This window comes from Tympanuchus pallidicinctus, unplaced genomic scaffold (genome assembly GCF_026119805.1).
Source record: "Tympanuchus pallidicinctus isolate F22 unplaced genomic scaffold, pur_lepc_1.0 scaffold2, whole genome shotgun sequence".
NCBI lineage: Eukaryota > Metazoa > Chordata > Aves > Galliformes > Phasianidae > Tympanuchus > Tympanuchus pallidicinctus.
Window position 1 is genome coordinate 21,886,766 of NW_026294721.1, and position 18,665 is coordinate 21,905,430.

The following is an 18,665-nucleotide window of genomic DNA, read 5'->3' on the forward strand; positions in this document are numbered from 1 at the left end:
CTCAAAAGTAGGCTGGTGGGACTCTGCAGAGAAGAGATTTATTTTCTTTAAAACATTCATTCTCAGACAGCTCTTTCTTTTTTAAGTTGTAACATAAAGCATCAAATCAAAGTATCTAAATAAAGCTGAAGGGTAGAAGGAAGAAATTATGCTTTACAAAGGGCATGGTTATGGTGAACCTGTGTTTTGGCAGACCCTAAATTCTGACTGAAAACATATTTGGTGGCTTATGATGAGCTGAGCTCTGTTGGAAAAGAAAAGTTGCTGTTGCTGTAGAGTGATCTGGGGACTTATGGCTGAGCCCTACAGCATGCCTGCAGCCTCGCTATGGGATGCAGCCTCAGCAGTGGTTGGCATTGGCATCCATTTATGTATTTTCTGGGATTGGAAGCAGCAAGCAGAAGACACCTGGTCCTGATGTTACATATGTTGGACATACAGCTCATGAAGTAGCGTGCAAGTACCTTCTCCGGTCCTCAGACAGCTTCCTGCCTGCCACTTCCTTCCCATCCCACAGGTTTGGGGACCATGGGAGACTATTTTCACATTGTCATCACTGAACTCTGAACTCCTGCATCTGCACCAGCTGCAGATCCTTACTCTTGGATTTCAGAGGGCTGGCACTGGGCTGCCCCTGGGCAGGAAGAGATATTTGGCTGATTGATATCAGTTTTTACATTTTCTACATTCTAGTGTCAGGAGGCTCTCAGATTGATAACGTCTCTGTTTTTGAGCACAGAGCAATGTGAAGGAAAAGAAACATTTCTCTTTCTCTGTACGGGTTTGTTTTGGTCTTCATTTGAAAGGGCCTTCACTATTCACTCAAGACTTCACAATACAGGAGCAGTACAACTGAGACTAAGCACAAAAGAAATTGAGCTAACACTTGAGTTGTTTTCTGCTCAGTGCAGGAAGGAGCAGTCCCCACTCCAAAGTTTGTAATCTGGAAGGCAAAACAAAGATAACCATCAAAGCTAAGGCAGAAAAAAGTGCAGGTTGATGGAGTGTTAGTGGAGCGTGGTGCTACAGGTTATCTTTTAATATTTAATCGACAACATGAGGCTCCTTTTTTTCCATGTCATTTTTACTCACCTAACAAATCATCTGAAGGGCATTTGGTGGGACAAAGGCACAGGACTCCAGAGGAAGAGATCTCAGCAGAGCTCACAGCAGAGTGCCTGGCAAGCAGGGCAGAGCCTGCAGGTTGAAGACAAAGCAAGAGACTGGGACTTGATTTGTTGCAGATGTTGGAACTGGGAGCAGAGCAGAGATCTCATAAAAGCTGAAAGCTACATACTCCTGTAATGTAAAAACAGAACATTTCACCATCCTGAAAAGTCTGTTCAGCTGGTGCTGGTAATGAGGGTCACTGGCAACTCATATTGAGTTCTGCTCCTGTTCCCCTGCGGTATTCCGTATCAACTGTCGTGGCCTTTTCTCTTTCTAAATTTGAAGAGGATTTGGTTGTAAAATGGAACATGTTAATCATGCTGTGTAACACTCTGATGTTCTTTATAGCTGAGCTTGAGTGCTGAAAAGGCACTTTATCACATTCTCTACAGGCAATTTTTTGCACAGAATTTAATAATTAAATCTACCATAAATTCAGTCTGGTTTGGTTCTTCCACTATAAATCCCCTCTGCTCTCCTTTTTAAATAAGGAAATCAAAAGACAGCTAGATGTAAGTTGTCTTGGATTAATCTTTTTCTACTTCCCATCCTGAAAAGACTATTCATTTCTAATTTTATTCGTACTGCTCTGTTTTTAATTTCATTAACTATTTGGATATGTGTCTCTGTTAGTTTTAAACTGGAAATTCCCAATGACAAAACATTCATAGCTTCTGATTATATTCGGGGGGTGGAATTTCCTGCAGAAATACATCTTCTATTGGACAGCCACCCTTCTGCTACTGCAAAATGACATGCTATACCGTTGCCATAGTATGGTGACATACTATGTTTTTAATTCGATAAGGTGAAAAGCAATGAGCTGTTCTGAGCTATCAGTCCTGCAGATAACCACTTTCTTTTTCCCACTGACAACATCTGGGAGATGACGTTCGTTCAGGGCAGGACAAGCACCCATTTGTGAGACAGCATTTGGCTGGGAGGGATGTTTGCCAAGGGGAAGGCATAAAGGAAGTGTTTGCAGAAGTCTAGGATACCATCGTGGTGCCTGCCTCCTAATTCCTGGTGAGCTGCATGCGGAATTAACATAAACAGGCTTTTGAAAGAAAGGCCTGCAGAACTCATTAGTTCACAATTGGACTGTTTTCAAACTCTGGAAGATAGCAAGCACAGGACGGGGCTTTTTTTGCCTGAGTTTAAGTCCTGTGGCTGCTGAGCATTTCTGTGTCACTCAGACACAGTAGTTCGGGAAAATGGAAGTGTGCCTGAGGACTGAGAATAGCTGATTGGTATGAAGAGCCGAGGGGATTTAGGGAATTTGGATTTTAAAAGGATTTTGGATCATGTCACAAACAGGGTTTGATAGGATTTCTAGTTTTGTTCTTGGGTCTGTGTAACCCATGCAGATTTCTAGGAGACAAATCTTTGTTGTCTGGCATTTCTGGCAGTATTTTAACCCATGTGCTAGGCAGGAGTAGGGAAGGAAATGACATAGGGTTCAATTACTACTTTGTTAGATATGTTTTTATTTTAGAACATATTTCAATTTTGTTTGCAATGAGGTTACTCACTGATGTTATCACAGGTTAACTTGGTCTTAGGTGTCTGCTGCTGTCCTTAACATGGTATTTTGGCAGCATAATAGTGATAATAGGCATTCATTGAGCCTTCTTCCTGAGAAGTCTGCAGGATGGTGAGTCTGCTTTCTGCAGTCCTCGAGCCTCCTGTTTGTGTGTTCCTGCAGTGCTCTCCTCCTGTAGTCACTTCTCCAGCAAATGTGCTTTGTCACAGGGGTGCCAGAGCACATGGGGATGTTTGAGGCTGATCTCGTCATTGGCTGTGCCAATGATGGGTAATGCCCGGGCAGTCAGGGCTGGTGGGAGCTGAACTGAACATAGCTTTTGTGCTCCAGTGAGTGGTGACCAGGGGGTGCTTCTTAATTAGGAATTAATATTCAAGTGCTTCTGGAAGGAGAAAGAAAAACAACAAAAAAAGCACATTCCAACCTCCTTGGGTCACAAAATGTCAGTCTGATAATGGCACCCACATTTTTGACTTTGCTTACTGTCGAGGGAAAAAAAAAAAACAGGTTTATCTTTGAATAAAAGTTATTTTTGTTTTTCTCCGCCCGTGCTATTGTAATTAATGTTAAGACACTCTCTAAAACAAGGGATTTATTATAATACAGGGGTGAGGATGGCTTCTATTGACCTTTTTCCTCTGCTGGAGTTTCAGTGTTTTAGTATGTGCTGCTTGCACTGGAAAGAATTTATAATCACAGGGCTGTCAAAGACAACCATTGTTCTCACTGCTCTGAACATGTGGGTCAGCTACAAGCGCTTTCATATCCCCCAGAGCCAGGAGCTGGCAAAGAGTAAAGAGCACAACTGAATTCTTCTGAGGCATCAGGAAAAGCATTTTGCATATTTTTCATTGCTGATTGCTTCAGAAAGACATCCCTCTTTCATAACAGGAATTTCTCTTCAAGGTAGAGGGAGGCTGGGGCACACTGCTTCATTATTTTGCTGAGCTGAAGCAGCAACAACAAATGCTGTCTGCTGGTGTCCCAGCCAGATACAATAGATAGGCAAGGGGAGGGGGAATCCTTTGCAAAGCAACAGACTTAAACCTGATGCAGGCGTGATGTTAGAATTGTAGTACTTTTGTTGCTGCTATGGACTATGAACGACAAGTCACGTTTCAGGTTTCTCTTGGTTTTGATCACTTTATTGACTTGGTTGTTGCAACTTTTTCACAGCTTATAGATCTAATCTAATATGCGTACTTGGCTGTTAATTAGCATAAAATTGGGTTTATTGCAAGCTTGCACTTCTGTTTTGAAGGGGAAAGGGGACAGAAAGCAAGGAAATCTTTTTCAGGTGAAGAGGTTTTTATTTGGAAGATGCTGCGTTATCTGATGTGTAATGAATCTCATTGGTATGTAAGTGGCTTCTTTCTGAAGAGGTACCTACTGTACTTCATTTAGGAAACAGAGGATATTGAGAGCCCAAAGCGCAGCATTCGCGACAGCGGCTACATAGACTGCTGGGACTCGGAGCGCAGTGATTCCCTCTCCCCCCCGCGCCATGGCAGAGATGATTCCTTTGACAGTCTGGACTCCTTTGGCTCCCGCTCACAGCAGACACCATCCCCAGATGTAGTGCTCAGGGGAAGCAGTGATGGTGAGTACTTGTCGCCACGAGGCATGCGTTGTCTCTGGAGTAAATGTGCCTTTCAGAAGCTGGGCACAGCGTCTGAATTGCGCTAATCCTGCAGGAGAGCTTCACTGTGAATGCTGATTTGTGCTCCCCGAGGTTCAGATGACTTTGCCAACAGCTAACTTGAAGTCTGCCTCAATTTGGATAGCAGAGTTTTGGAAAATGAGTTACATCATTGCAGTGTAATTTTATTATTGGGATAGTGCTTTTCTGGGTTATGGTGTAAGAGGATGTTATGCAGACTCATTTTAACTTTTAAGCTAGGCTGGAGCAAGAAATAAAAGTGCAGGAACAGGGGAAATATTGAAGCGAATAAAATGTTGCCTAAATAAACCCTAGACAGATAAATGACCTAGAAATATCTTGGAAATGTCTGATACTTGTCTGAGCTTTGAAGTCTGATATAAAACATGCCACCAAGTGCCATGTGTGAGCTTTCATGATATTTAGAAAACTGGGCAACTGAACAGCTCCCAGCATCAGAGCTGTGGCCATATCTGTACCCCTTTGAGTCCAGGTCTTGCCTGGCAGATGGTATGCTGCTTCTCCATCTTTCTTGTTTGATTCCCAGATGCTTCCTGAGGCTTGCAAATACAGCATGCAATGTGGGGAAGGGTATTGTAGAGGCAGGTGTAGAGCATGCACTCAAGTTGCCTGCGTTGAGCAGGATTCTAGGTCAGAACAAAGGACGCTTGATTCAGACTCCATCTGCTTGATTGCATTTATGGTGAACGAATGAGTAAGTTGAACATCATCAGATGAAGTTATATTCAATGCATGAATCACTTCTCCTTAGTAATGTTATTAATTTAATAAAAAAGGAAGGTCAAAAAGATATTTTGGTAGGAACCAGATGTTCATACTGCTTTTGGCAGCGTGAAGGAAACTGGTGCTAATCATAACCGGATGCCTGAGAGATTTCCTGAGGTGATGGGGAACTCCTTAAAACCGAAAAGTTGGCAGGGAGGGCCAGTAACACAGATGGGTTGTAAAGGAGCTATGGGGAAAGTATGGTTACATTCTGCTGCTCAGCTGTTTTGAGTGGCATGTGTTATGTGACTGTTGCTGGACAGCCATCCAGAGCCAGCCACTGGGACTGATGGCTTGAAAAAGCCTGTGACCCCTCAGACACAGAACTAAATTCAGTCTCCATGTTAGAAGCCATTTTTCTGCCTTCCTAAACAAAAGTGTGTTGTTGGCAAATAGGAGCACCTTGCTTGTCCTAATTGAAAGCGTTGCTTCCTTCTGACTTCTTCCCTGCCTGTTGGGAGCTGCTGGGCAGCCTGTTACACCCCTCCTGAAACTGCTTCCAATGAACTTCTGCTGCGTTAGCAGGTTTTTGTAAGGTTTTTTGGTTGCTTGTTGCTGTAGCTAAGACATACTGTCTTGTCACATTCTTGAGTCCATAACAATCACAAGATAAGATGCAAGCGTACAAAGCTTGTTCTTAAAAATTCATCTTTAACCATCTCCAGACTGGGGGTGCATACAGATGTAGCATGCATGTGTATGGCTTATTGTGAAGACTCTTTCTAATGCATCCCATTTTCCCTACTTGCTGCTGCCATGACTTCACAGCTGTCTCTTCCAAGAGTTGCAGCTGAGGTGTCGCTTGGCTGACCTCTTTTCTATCTAAACTCTCCCTTGCAGCCCCAACAGGCCAGTGTTTCACTCAGCTGCATATGTTTGTTGATAGAAATACTATATATGCAAAGCTGGAGGGAGGAAAAGATACTCTTCACTTTGCTTTTCGCAGATAGGATCTTTATAAACCTAAGAATAGGAAGTAAAATGAAATTATGATACCTTGTACTCCTAGAAAAAAAATGGATGGAGATCATGTAAGTGATTGTAAAGCAGTGATGAGTTAAGCTAGAAGCGTTAAGTAGTACCACCTTCCCTGTTGCCACTTGTGATCAGCATCTCTGTTCAGGTACTGCTCTGGTGTCCTACGTGGCCTCTGTCACTTGGCAAAAAGAAACAAGACTAGTGACAGAGCAGAACAGTGTGTTAAAATCAGTAGAACTGCAATCTGACCTGCTCCAGAGTCACTGATGTATCCAGGAGCATATAAATCTTTTGCGTGGCTGGCAGTTGTGCACAGTGCCTCTTATGAACTCATGTAGGTCCCTTGACACACTGTTGTGTGCAAATCTGTAGTATATAACTGCTTGTTATGGGCTGTGGAAACTGGCTGCTTCTTCTGCTTGGAAATACAGAAGAACAAAATGAATGTTATAAATGTAAAGCACAGCTGCATCTTCTACTGAGTGCTCTGGCTTAAAGGGATGATTTTTTTTTTTCTTTCAAATCTCAGCTGAAAATAATTTTATGAGTAAAAGATGAATAATTAAATAAGCTGCTTTCCTTTGAAGTACCAAGTGTGGATATGCTTGTAGGCACACAGCTAATGAGGAATTTGTCTGCTACTGTGATTATCTATTCCAGCATTTCTGTCCGCTTCTTCAAGACTAGTTTCATGCAATACAAAAATAAACACCAAAAGGAAGAGTAAACAGAATAGCAAATAATGTGAAGGGATCTTCTCACCTACTTTGAGGTCCTCTATGGCCCTGCTTAATCTAATGGTATTACAGCTCTTCAAACCTTTGCTGCCCTCAGACGTTTGTGATTTTGTGGCTGTCTCCAATTTCTGCTTAGACATAGGCAGAGGCTGCCAATCACAGTGCTAGCTGTCATATGCTCTTAACCAAAACTGTCCAAGCAAAACCTTTCTGACAAAAAGTACATTGTGAATTTTGTCTTTCTAGTTGATTTCCATTGTGTCGTCTTGTCTTGTTTTACTGTTCCCTTTCCTTCTTCATCTCTCTCCATGCAAACACTGAATCATGAAATCTGCTGTAAAAGCTCTTTGCAAATAACATTCCTGCCATATTTAGACCTCTATTCCTTCACCCTGCTTTGAATTACATGCAAGCTACTTGTGATTTTTATGACTTCATTGTTTTCAGTTTTTCATGAGGTAGCTCAGTGAATTAGCTAGTAATTTATTAGCACAGTGAATTAGCAAGAGGACACAGTCTGGGTGGCTTCCCCCTCTCCCCAGGCAGGGAGAACAGCTATTGCATATGCTAGTGTTGCCAAGGGGCCAAGTGCCAGAGAGCCAGCGCTCCAAAGCTGGGAGAGCGTTTGAATGCTGGTGGGAGAATTGGCTGTGTGTTTCACTCACTTTCAGTCTTCAGATGAGGGCCTGTGATGAAGTTGCACTTCTGGGAGAGAACTATTTGTACAGCTTGTTTGTGAATTACTTTAAAAGGCTCATGATTGTGCAGGGAATCTAGTGAATGTCTACAAAGTACTTTCCAAAATGTCTGTGAGGGCAGTTCCACTGGAAATGCTCTTTAACATATTTGCCCTACCCTTGGGGAGTTCTATTTGCAACTGTATTTTCAAGCTGAAAAACCATTTTCCTCACCTTTGTGAATACTGTTTTTAAGTGGGTTGTGAATATCGGGAAGCTTACTTCATTTGTACAAAATAATCTCTGAGTTCTGTTCATCTCCCACCTTATTCTCTGCAACTCTTTATTTTTCTCTCACCTGTTTTCCTTGTCAACAAGTATTATTCAGTCTTCGCAGAGCTGCTCTAACCCACAAACTCTACAGCTTTTCCTTTTACATCTGAGGATGAAGTCTCTCTGTTTTTGTACTGGACTGACTAACCAGGTGAGGCTGGAGACAGACCACCTGAGTCTTCTGATCTGTAGCAGCTGATGCTTATTCTAAAATTTTGATCTAGGATGATGCTGTGCGCATTTAAAGTGCATGCAGAAACATCCACAGATCCCTGCCATTGTGGTGATGCAGGGTGTTTGAGCTTGGGATACGGAATTGTAAGTCTAGATTCAAGAGAGTGAACCAGGTCAGGTGTACCCATACGTGCTGCCAGCAGTCAGTTGGACATAAGTCAGGTAAGCTGCTCTAAGTGTCCTGTGTGAGTAACAGATCTGGACTAATGTGACCCAGAGTAAGTTGGAATATCCTGCATGGTGACCTGTGGCTGAAGTTTTTCAGGGGTATGTAGGTACTGCAGCTTCTACCTTCACTAGCTGATTTTAAAATGCGAACACAGATAAAAAGAACTTCAATTATTGGTGCTCACATGCTGTCATTTTTTTTTTTTGTTGACATCTCCTCTGATTTATGATTTTTTAAAAACCTAGATGGAAAAGAAGAGAAGAATGATTATTTTCTCCTTCCTCACTAGGGAGAGGAAGTGACTCAGAAACTGACCTGCCACACAGAAAGATGCCAGATGTGAAAAAAGATGATATGTTGGCGAGGCGGACCTCACACGGTGAACCTAAATCAGCTGTGCCTTTTAACCAGTACCTCCCAAACAAGAGCAATCAGACCTTCTATGTACCTGCTCCACTTCGGAAAAAGAAAGCTGAACGAGAAGAGTATCGAAAGAGCTGGAGCACTGCAACTTCACCACTTGGAGACAGACCTTTCAGGTAAGACTGGCCTGTTCAACTTCTCCCTTCCTTGGTGATGATGGTTTAACCCTTAGCCAGTTTGTTGCCTTTTCACAAGATACGTGAAGTGCCTTGCACTGTAATAAATCTCTTGCTGAGATGGTACTGATAAACTGTAGCAATTAGTGAAGACGGTAGAAAAGCAAAGAGTGAAAAATCCTTGTCTCGATGTCAGTATTTTACTATACGATGTACTGTATAACTTGTGTTTGACAAGATATTGTTTACAGTGAATATCATGATTGTGATCTCAAAATCAAGGCTGGATGAAAATATTGTGGATAACCTGTTTCAGTTCTCAAGACAGTTGCTCAATACCAGATGATACTGATAAGTAATATTTGATGTATCTAATCAAAATAAGTAATGTTCGTGCTGTGGGGTTTTTTTTAATTGATTTGTTTGTTGTATCTTAAACATTGATATGGTTTATGTAACTGTGACTGTATGCTTCTGCCTGCTGTTTTTGTCAACTGATATTTCACTTCTGATTAGGCTGTAGAGCAACTTCTGGTAAAGAGCATTATCATCTTCCTGCCTCATTCATCAGAATATTGTTTGATTTCTTGATAGAAACTGAATTTGCTAATCTATGTACCAGGCACAACATGCATTAAACTACCTTGTATGTATAATTCATTAGCAAACCTGAAACCATAGAAGAAGAACAAAGTGAAACATCAGGACTGTGTGAAAAGGAGAAAATGGGCTCCATGGCTCCTGAGGAAAGCCTTGTTAAAATACAAGCAGATTTGAATCAAAATGAAGCAAATTCCATAGACCAGTCTCCTTCATGTAGTGTAAAAGAAACAACATCACTCAAGGGAAAAGATGAAGCAGAGATCAGAAAGTTAAGAAGACTTGAACAAGCTGGCATTAAGGTCATGTCAGCTGCCCAGCGCTATGGCAGGTTAGCCCAGCAGTGTGGGAATTTGTGCACGCTTCACATTTTTAGGATTGGCTGTAGTGTGGGCTTCCTCAATCCATTGCAGTTTTACTTCTCCTAACAAAAATCCAGCGTGCTAAGCACTCACATGGCTAGCCTTTTAGTGAAGGTATTGGTATGGAAAAGCTTGTGATGTGGCAGTAGTGCATTGGAGAGTTGTTTGATGCTAACTGTGTTTGTGTTGAGTGGTTGAATTATGTTACAGCATAATGTAAACAAACACCAAGGAAACTGCTACACAAACTACTTGTCACTTTCTACTTAATGCTTTCTTGCATTTAATTAAAAAAACAAACATGTAAATGTATATTGAAAATGCTTTCCTTGGGCAGAAGTTTCATAGACATACTTGCTGGCAATGCAATGTTTTAGTTTACTGACTCACACTTCTAATGTGGTTAATATTTTTAGCTGTGTTAATAAATGTTGCATTTATTTTTAAAGGCAGGAACTGTAAAAGTACAGTGCTTGTTAATACATGTACTAGTTAAAGCATGGACGCATAGTTCAGCAATCATGATTTGACTGGCTTTGGCATAGAGTATCAGTAGTTATTCACTTATTACTTGCATTATTTATTTTTGGATGTAGTTCAATTTGGTTGTTTCCTGTTCTTTAACTGAATAGCTGAATGATGGCTAGGCTCACTGCCCATGCCTTTTCATGATCTGATGTCAAATCCTCATGGGGATGGCCTGCATAAACAGAGTTTTAGCATGTCCAAGGGGTATGCTCTAACATATGATGAAAACGATTTAGCTAAAGGGTGAGTATCCAAGTGTCCTCCCATCTGAAACATTTTCTTTCGAATTGTTAAGGAAAATCTTCATCACATTTCTATTCTGATAGAGGCAATTTCCTGAGATCCAAACTGGTGAAACATGGGGTGAAACCCTGACAGTGAGTAGTTTAGCAGATGCTGGTCTACAATCTGGGCTTTGGAGTGTAGCAGTAGTTGAAAGTACAGCTCGTAAGTTATACAGCTTGTTTGTAGATACAATTAAGCTTGTCTGCAGCCTTATGCATGTCACATAGTCGTACATCCTTTTCTTTGGTCACTCAGAAGCTGTCAAGAGCCAGTGTTTGCATGTGTTTGTGGTCTACTACTTACAAAGACAAATACTAATAAGGAGTAAGTGTAAATTATAAATTAGTCCCTCACTAAATTATAAATTAGTGGCTCAGTTAGTGTGCCAGTTGATGTGGAATCTATAAACCAGTAGACTTCGAAGTCCAAGTCTGTGTTGTTCAAGGTGATCTGTAGCATTAGCTCATGTTTAGCAGTTCTGCACACAGCAAAAAGCACTATTTGCATTTGCATCAGGAGGATGTGCGCCATATTAGTTGAGAACCCCTTTTCCAACCCTGCATTTGATCCTCTTTCTTCTTTTCCAAGTAAGAAGTGCATGTATGCAAATGTTTGGGTCTCTTTGGCATAGAATTGATCTTCTCTTTCTTTGGACAGTCCATTGTTCTGTCTCAGTTGAAGGAAGAAAGAGCAGGTATAACAAGCATGTTCTCAGGAAAAGCAAATCCTGGAATTCGGCAGCTTGGAGAAGGAGGAGCCACTGGTTTTCTACCCAAGCCGAGAGTCAAGAGCAGAGCTTGGCAGCCCAGGCTTCACTGTAATGAAGTAGAAGCCTGTTCCCAAGGGCTGTAGAAAACGTACTGAAGAGGGACAGAGGTTTGGAAAGAACAAGGATATGTTTGTGAAAATGGAAGACTAACAAGTGAGGGAAAGAGAAGAATTGAGTGGTGATACTTGAGGACACAGCAGAGGGCTTGATCACCTTTCTTAACGCCTCATTCTTATTCCCTCTTCTTTGAACTGCTCAATTTCTATCTTTTTGGCATCAAATTCAAATTTCTGTGCACTAAGGGCACCGAATAGTTCTAAGTCTCTCTTAATTCTATACTGTGACCTTTTCCTTTTGCTCTTCCAACATCTTTCTACAATGTCAGCTTCTTTTTTTTTCACTTGAGGTGCTCAGTTGTTTTCCACTTGTTCTGAGTTGTTTACAGGCATTTTCCTCTCAACTTTTTGACTTCTAGATGACACCGGCTGTGACTTTGTGTTCTAGGAGCCATCTAATTGTTCCCTAAGCTGAAACTCAGCGGGGATGTTTCTGGGTTCAGCACAGGAAGAACTTGAACTTGTATGCAAATACATTGTTTGCTCAGAATCTAAGTACTTATCTCCATTACTGTAGTACTTTGTAGGAAAGGACTCAATCGACAAATGCATGCCAAAAGGCATTCATCCTTCCCAAAGGAGTGTGTCATCTCTTTATAACACAATGTTTTGTTGCCATATGATCCTCCATGCTTGGCTGTGGATCTGTCTCTTATTTACACTCCCTAAAAAGAAGAGAACTTATAGATGACGGAGAAGGGGAGGGAAGGAGAGAAACGTGAACAAAATCAAGAGTTTTTGACACATTCTTTGCAAAAGGAATGTGGACTCTAATTTTGATGGTGCATAAGCATGCAAAAGCCTCTCATTATTCTGACATGCAATACAAGTATCCACGAGCCTATATGGGACCCTGTTCCATGGAGCACAAACACCCAGGGTCTGACACTCGGGAAGGTAGCAGCTGCTGTATCAGCATGGACCATGTGGTGTTTCTGTGAGGGCTGGAGCTGGGTGCGCAAGCACAACTGGCCAATCTGTAGTGAATTCTGATCCACTGCAGGCTTCGCAGCAACACTCTGCTTTCTTTATTGCAAGTTGACCCTTAAAAGTACTTCTGGAACTGTCACACACTGATTCAGGAGACCCAAAAATGTCACAGCTTATCTCTGACTCCAGTAAAAACAAAATGTAAGTGAATGGAAAATATTATTAACCTAGAAACTATTGTGGAAGTCTAGTTATGTAGGAAAAGCTGTAAGTTGTTCAGCTACTCATTACAGTGACTCACAGTTGTTATTTTTTGCAAATTTTAAGTCCCAATTTGTTGGTTGCTAAAAACACTAAAAGTGGCTAAAAATGCTCTGTAGCATTGGTGGACATGAGACTGGAAAAATCTATTTGTTTTTTACTAAAGAATCACTTGGTTACACTTAATCTTAGAAACTAAAAGCATGAAGGAATGCCCTCAACCTACCTACACAAATAATCATTCATCTTCAGATCTTTACTTAACAAGTAAATGTAAACATGATTTAATGGAGTACTATGTGATTTTACACATCTTGTGTGTCTGGAGTTCTGAAAATTGTTTCCAAATTGTTAGTTTTAAAAAGGAAGGGTAGTGGAACGACTAGTAAAGTCCAATGGAAGATTCATCAATTTAATCATATTCCCTGGCTTACTTGGCAGAACAAGTCCAAGTGCATATAACTGGTACTTGTTCTCTTTTGTGCCTAAAACTTTCAGAAGAACAGTTCATCTACCTTAGATTAGTGTATTTTCTCTAAAGCTTTCATAGTGGGTGAACCAAATTTCATAAGCAACCATAACTTGAAAGGCAAACTTTTTTTTTTTGTAACTATTATTTAAGCCTCTTTCCCCAGTAGTCAGTTTGTACTTCCAGTATTGCAAGTGTGCAAAACAAAGTGAATTTGAGCACATTACAGCAGTGTATTTGTAACTCATTATTTAGGATTGAGTGATGTGACATACCTGTTCAGCTGTGAAATTTGAACATGAAGATAACCTTGTAGGCCTCTTCATTTTTGTGTTTGCAGAGACAACATCCAAAGTAAACTACTGACCATGGTTTACAGGGGAAAAAAAGTAGAAGATATTGTTGTGAATGGAAGGGATTGGACAGTACTTGAGTATGGAGGGTTGGAAATCTGGAGCGAGAGTTGAGATATTTGCAAACTACCAAATAGCTTTGTGGAATATTCTAATTCTTGAAATTGGAGAAATATTCGAAATATCAGTGATTACAATTTTGGTTTCAGACAGGAGAGTCACCTAGCTCTTGCCATCTGTCTCTTCAGTTAAGAATATTGGCTGCTACAAGTTACAATAAGCTTAGTCTTTCTAGGCACCAGCTGTCAAGGGTATTTGTGGTAATCTTCAGTAGCAACAAGGTAGTGGTGTAATTTCTGAGCAAGGCAGATGGCCCTGTGCTCCAGAATAATGTTATCGCTAGCACATTGAACACCCTATTGTATATCAGCATGGGAGCTGAGGGCTTATTTAGGGGGGCAGGGGAGGGTGGTTAGGGGAAGAATTATGTGTGGATGTGTATGAGAAGAAAAAACAGTTAGCAATATATGGGCATGCAGCCTCAGAGATTACTCAGATCTTAAAAATAAAATAATTAATAAATAAGCTGAGCCTAAGTTCCAAACCTTGGTATTGCAGGATTCAGCAGTGTTGGCTGGGAATCGGGTATTTGCATTGAATCTTTTTTGCTTTGAGGTGTTTGAGAAGTTTAATAATGCCATTCACAGTACTGCATTCAGTGCATTTTGTATGGTAAACTAGTTCTTACTGTTTCTTCTAGCTTTAGCTAAAATAAGTAAAGGTCCAACATGGTTTATTTTCTGTGTGAAGTCCTTGTAGATTTGTAACCTGTAAATGATTCACTTTATTTATAACAAGTCTCTGCCAAGTCTAACAGCAGCTTGAAGCGCATTTGATTAACTGTGCTTGTGTTATGACCTGGAGATGCCTGTTGCCACTCCCCTCTCCTTCCCTGGTGCACCAGGAGCTTTCTTTAATTTTGATTTGTGTCAGTAAAAAGCAAACAAGTGAAGACAACGGAAGCACCCCAGACATCATCCTTCGCAGGGAAAACCCCTTCATGACACGTTACCAAGGGAAGGATTCTGGTTCAGAAGATGAAGCAGCAAGCAAAGTTCCTGATTTAGAAAAGGATGACTTTGCCACTCGGAGAGCCAGGATGAATCAACCCAAACATGTAGTTCCATTTAACTCCTTTATAATTGGACCCTATACACAGAAAGATAAAAGTAAACTGGAAGACAGTAAAAAGCCGTTGAAGGTGGAAAAGCAGGAACGTGCAAGGTGTGCATTCATGTTCTTTCTATTATAATGCTTAATTTCACAATGCATGTCACTGGGTAGGGCTTAGAGCTGTCTTGTCTACAAAAAACTGACACAAATGCTTTATCAAAAAATGATCAGGAAATAGATATAGCTTACCTACTGTAGCTTTCTATCAGAGTATCAATACCAGGAGTGCTTAACCTGAGGCAGCTTATGAGTGTGACTAGTGTAAAATAGAAGATATGCTTTGTGTGTCCGTGCCATCTTTTGCTGAACATTTTAGAATCATGCTTTTGAGTGCAAGTTTTTCATCTAATGCTTTTTTTTTTTTTTTTTTTTTTTTTTTAATACTCTGCATGAATCATGGGCTCAGATAAGTCTTAAGTTAATGCACTGAATACCTGTACCTGCTACACAGACTGAACTGTCACATATAAACCTGGTATTTCTTTTATGGTAATGCTTTTGTAAATGAAGCACGGCTTAAAGGTTTCAGCCTAGAAAATCTCTTCTTTCTTCAGATCAGTGATACTAACCTTTATTAAGTTGCTGTATATAAGTATCTGCAAGGCACCCATCTTTTTCAGGAAACAAGTATTTTGATTATTTGTGCAAAGAGAAACGATCCTAGATAAGACCACTATATACACATTGCATGGGGAACTTGATTGTAATAACTAATACATTCCAAAAATTCTTTTAATATCTAGTAGCTCTTTTCAGTTATGCAAAATCTGTCTCTTGGTTTCTGGTTTGATTATATTAACATTTTTCAATGGGTGGTTTGGCAGGGCATCTGAAGAACTCACAACCATATTTTAGTATTCTAATGTTATTGACATGACTCTAAGATCAAAGAAATTCTCTAGTATGTTTGCAGGCAAAACTTGAATTCAGTTTGCTAATAATATGCAAATGACATATTTGTAACAAATCAAGAGAAGGCTTATTACAGAAATGCTTAATACAGTAATAACTCCAAGATTTCTGTTGCTTGAACTAGAAACAGGAGTCGTGCAATGAAGTGATCTCAGTGGACCATGAGCAGAGCAGTGTAGATGAAGTCATTGGATGTTGAAACTCTTATGTTTACTTCCTAAGCTAAATGTAAAAATAATCTGCTATAAATTTTTTCTTCTTGTGCTTTGAACCTCTTCTATTGATACTGACTTATCATTGCTCCTTCACAATGTCTTTTCTTGCTGAAATGGAATGTGTTAAATTAGAGGAAGCCAGGTGCACATGGCATCAGCAAGACAAACAGTGACATGCAAAGAGAACCCACCTCTGCAGACTGAGAAGAATAAGTCAGAGGAGGAAGAACAGGTGAAAGTAGTTGATGCTGAGAGAGATGATTTGGCTAAACGGAAATCTCAGTGTGTCTTTCCTCACCTACAAGAAGATATGATTTTTGTGAATGCCTCTATAACAAAAGCAGATCTGGAGACATGGAAAAGATTGAAACTGTCAGGAGAGCCCAGGTATAGTTTCTCCCTGTGGACGACAGGATTGGCACTGTAGGATGAACACTGCATGTTCGTTTTGTCATGGTCTGTTTGTGTGCATTTGTGTTTTTAACCTTGAAGATGCCTTGATGACAACCAGTCTTCACCTATTAAAATTTTCATGAGGCATCCAAAAATCCTTGTAGGAGTGCTATCTATCATGAAACAGAAACGTGTCCATTATTTAGAAAATTACAGTAGTTCCCCATTGAGCTTTGCTCTTAACGTCATCTCAGCAAAGTTTTCATTTTGTCTTGAGAATCAGTCTGCTCTGAAGCTGCTGTAATCTGAACAGCACAAAGGTTCACATGGCACTGCTAAGTCAGTAGCCTGATGATGCTGCTAATAGAGCTGTCTGCAGAACATGGGGCATTGTATCTTGGGAGAACTAACTGAGAATCACAGAATCATTAAGGTTGGAAAAGACCTCTAGGATCATCTAGTCCAACCATCTACCCACCAGCAATATTGTAAACCGTTTCCCTAGGTGCCACATCTACCTTTTCTTAGGTAGATGTGACTCCAGGGATGGGGACTTTACCACCTGCCTGGGCTGTCTGTTCCAATGCTTCACCACTTTTTCTGAAAAGGAATGTTTCCTAATATCCAAACGGAACTTCCCCTGATACAACTTGAGGCCATTCTCTCTCATCCTGTTGCTGTTACCAAGGAGAAGAGGCTCACCCCTACATCACAACCTCCTTTCAAGCAGTTGTAGAGAGCCTCGTCTTCTCCAGATCAAACAATGCCGGTTCCCTCAGCCGCTTCTCCAGACCCTTCACTAGCTTTGTGTCCTTTTCTGGGCGCTCTCCAGGGCCTCAATGTCTTTACTGTATTGAGAGGCCCCAGACTGATCAGCATCTCTTTGTCTTAATATGTCTGTACTGCGTTTGAGACCTGAGCTAATGTATCTACATGGCATCTTACTGTAAAGCAAGATGCTGAGTAAATATGCCATTACTCTTTGTCACTGCAACAGTGTCTGCAGGAGCCTTGTCATATGGCATCAACATGCTTATATCACAAGCTAAGGCTCCACAAAGGGAACTGGTAAAAAGTGGTTATTCTAAGCTATTTCCCTGTGGAGATGGACCATAATGTATGCAGGTGATTTGTGACTTCAGGAGGAAAGGGTAACAACTCCTGGGCTTCCTGTTTAGGCGCATGCCATTTTCCAATTAAAGGTAGCCATCTGTTCAGGCATTCTGTTAACAATGTGAGTACTGTATGTAATTCTAGCTCTATTACAAACCACCAAAAATCAACCATTCTCTCATCTCAAAGATATTAGTAATCTCTCCATTACATTTGAGGTCAATTATTAAATTATTATTCAAATCAAGATTCAGTTCCCCCTTCTCAAGATGGGTGAATTGCCCTTCGTGATGCTCTTGTGCCACTGGCACCCCTGCGTGACAGGTGGGGTGCACTGGTGCTGCCGTCCCAGGTCTGTGTGGACTGATAAGGGAGCTAAAGCTTTATCAGGACAAAGTCCCTGTTTCTGAGTGGGCCATGGCTATCTTCCTTCCCCTAAGCAAGGGCTTTCATTAATGTAACCCTGGAGTTTTCCCAACAGGTCCATGGACTTTATCTATCAGATCACAGTGTGCCACACCTCTTTTTATCTGTGTCCTTGAATTTTTAAAAAAGACCCTTTTAAAAGCTTAGGGGCATTTAATTTGCTTTAGTCTGGGGTCTCATTTGGGATGAATTCTCTTATTCCTCATTCTGACTAGTGAAGAAGATTGCAAATGTCCCAGTGACACTCCACCAGCAGCTGAAGTCACAGTGGAAGCAGCAGTCCAGGATGATTTTGCTGTCCGCAAAGCCAGAGCAAACAGAAAGGCTGGTAGCCTCAAGCAGAAATTTGTGCATTTTGGGCCGGTAACTGAAATTGATCAGCAGAAGTGGGACAAGCTCAGTATCGGCAGAGCTTCACGCAGGTGTGAAGCAGAAGAAGAAAGCGGGAAAGACAGAGTGAAGGTTCACTCGGATGTTGAAAGCTCTCTTCCAACCACTTCTGGCAGTCTCCAGTTTGCTGAGCACAGTGATGCAGTATCTAAGCCACAGAATGAGCCCAGGTATTTGGTGTGGCTTAGGATGCACTGCTGAGCTGGAATCTGGACCTGTTCCCACAGGAGGCTGGGCTGCATGGGGGTGGCACATGCCTAGGAGCTGCTTGCACGCACAGCCCTGTTCAGAAGGCATCTGATGCTTTCCCAGCATCATAACATGTTTGGAGTTATGGAAAACAATGCTGTGCATATGCCTTCCAAGCATTTACCTCAACAGCTCTGGCTAGTGGTGAAATCGCTGGTGTCTCAGAAGCTGAGCTATCTTTAAAGCTTTCTGCCTCATGATCTTCAGCAGTATTTCTCTGTCTGCTTTCACTGCA

The 18,665-nt window shown here is 41.2% G+C and overlaps 1 protein-coding gene across 12 annotated transcripts in view; it reads left to right on the forward strand.

Annotated features, from left to right (window-relative positions):
• The window catches only part of LIMCH1 (LIM and calponin homology domains 1), a 165,935-nt gene that overhangs the window by 103,376 nt on the left and 43,894 nt on the right, over nt 1-18,665 (forward strand). For 7 of the 12 annotated variants that reach the window (XM_052682504.1, XM_052682499.1, XM_052682498.1 and 4 more), the window contains 6 exons: nt 4,118-4,313; nt 8,577-8,826; nt 9,491-9,757; nt 14,493-14,783; nt 15,992-16,246; nt 18,007-18,351. In XM_052682504.1, coding sequence (XP_052538464.1) covers nt 4,118-4,313; nt 8,577-8,826; nt 9,491-9,757; nt 14,493-14,783; nt 15,992-16,246; nt 18,007-18,351 — 1,604 coding nt within the window. The remainder of the gene's footprint in view (nt 1-4,117; nt 4,314-8,576; nt 8,827-9,490; nt 9,758-14,492; nt 14,784-15,991; nt 16,247-18,006; nt 18,352-18,665) is intronic. The other 5 variants (XM_052682501.1, XM_052682503.1, XM_052682505.1 and 2 more) reach the window with 5 other exon arrangements.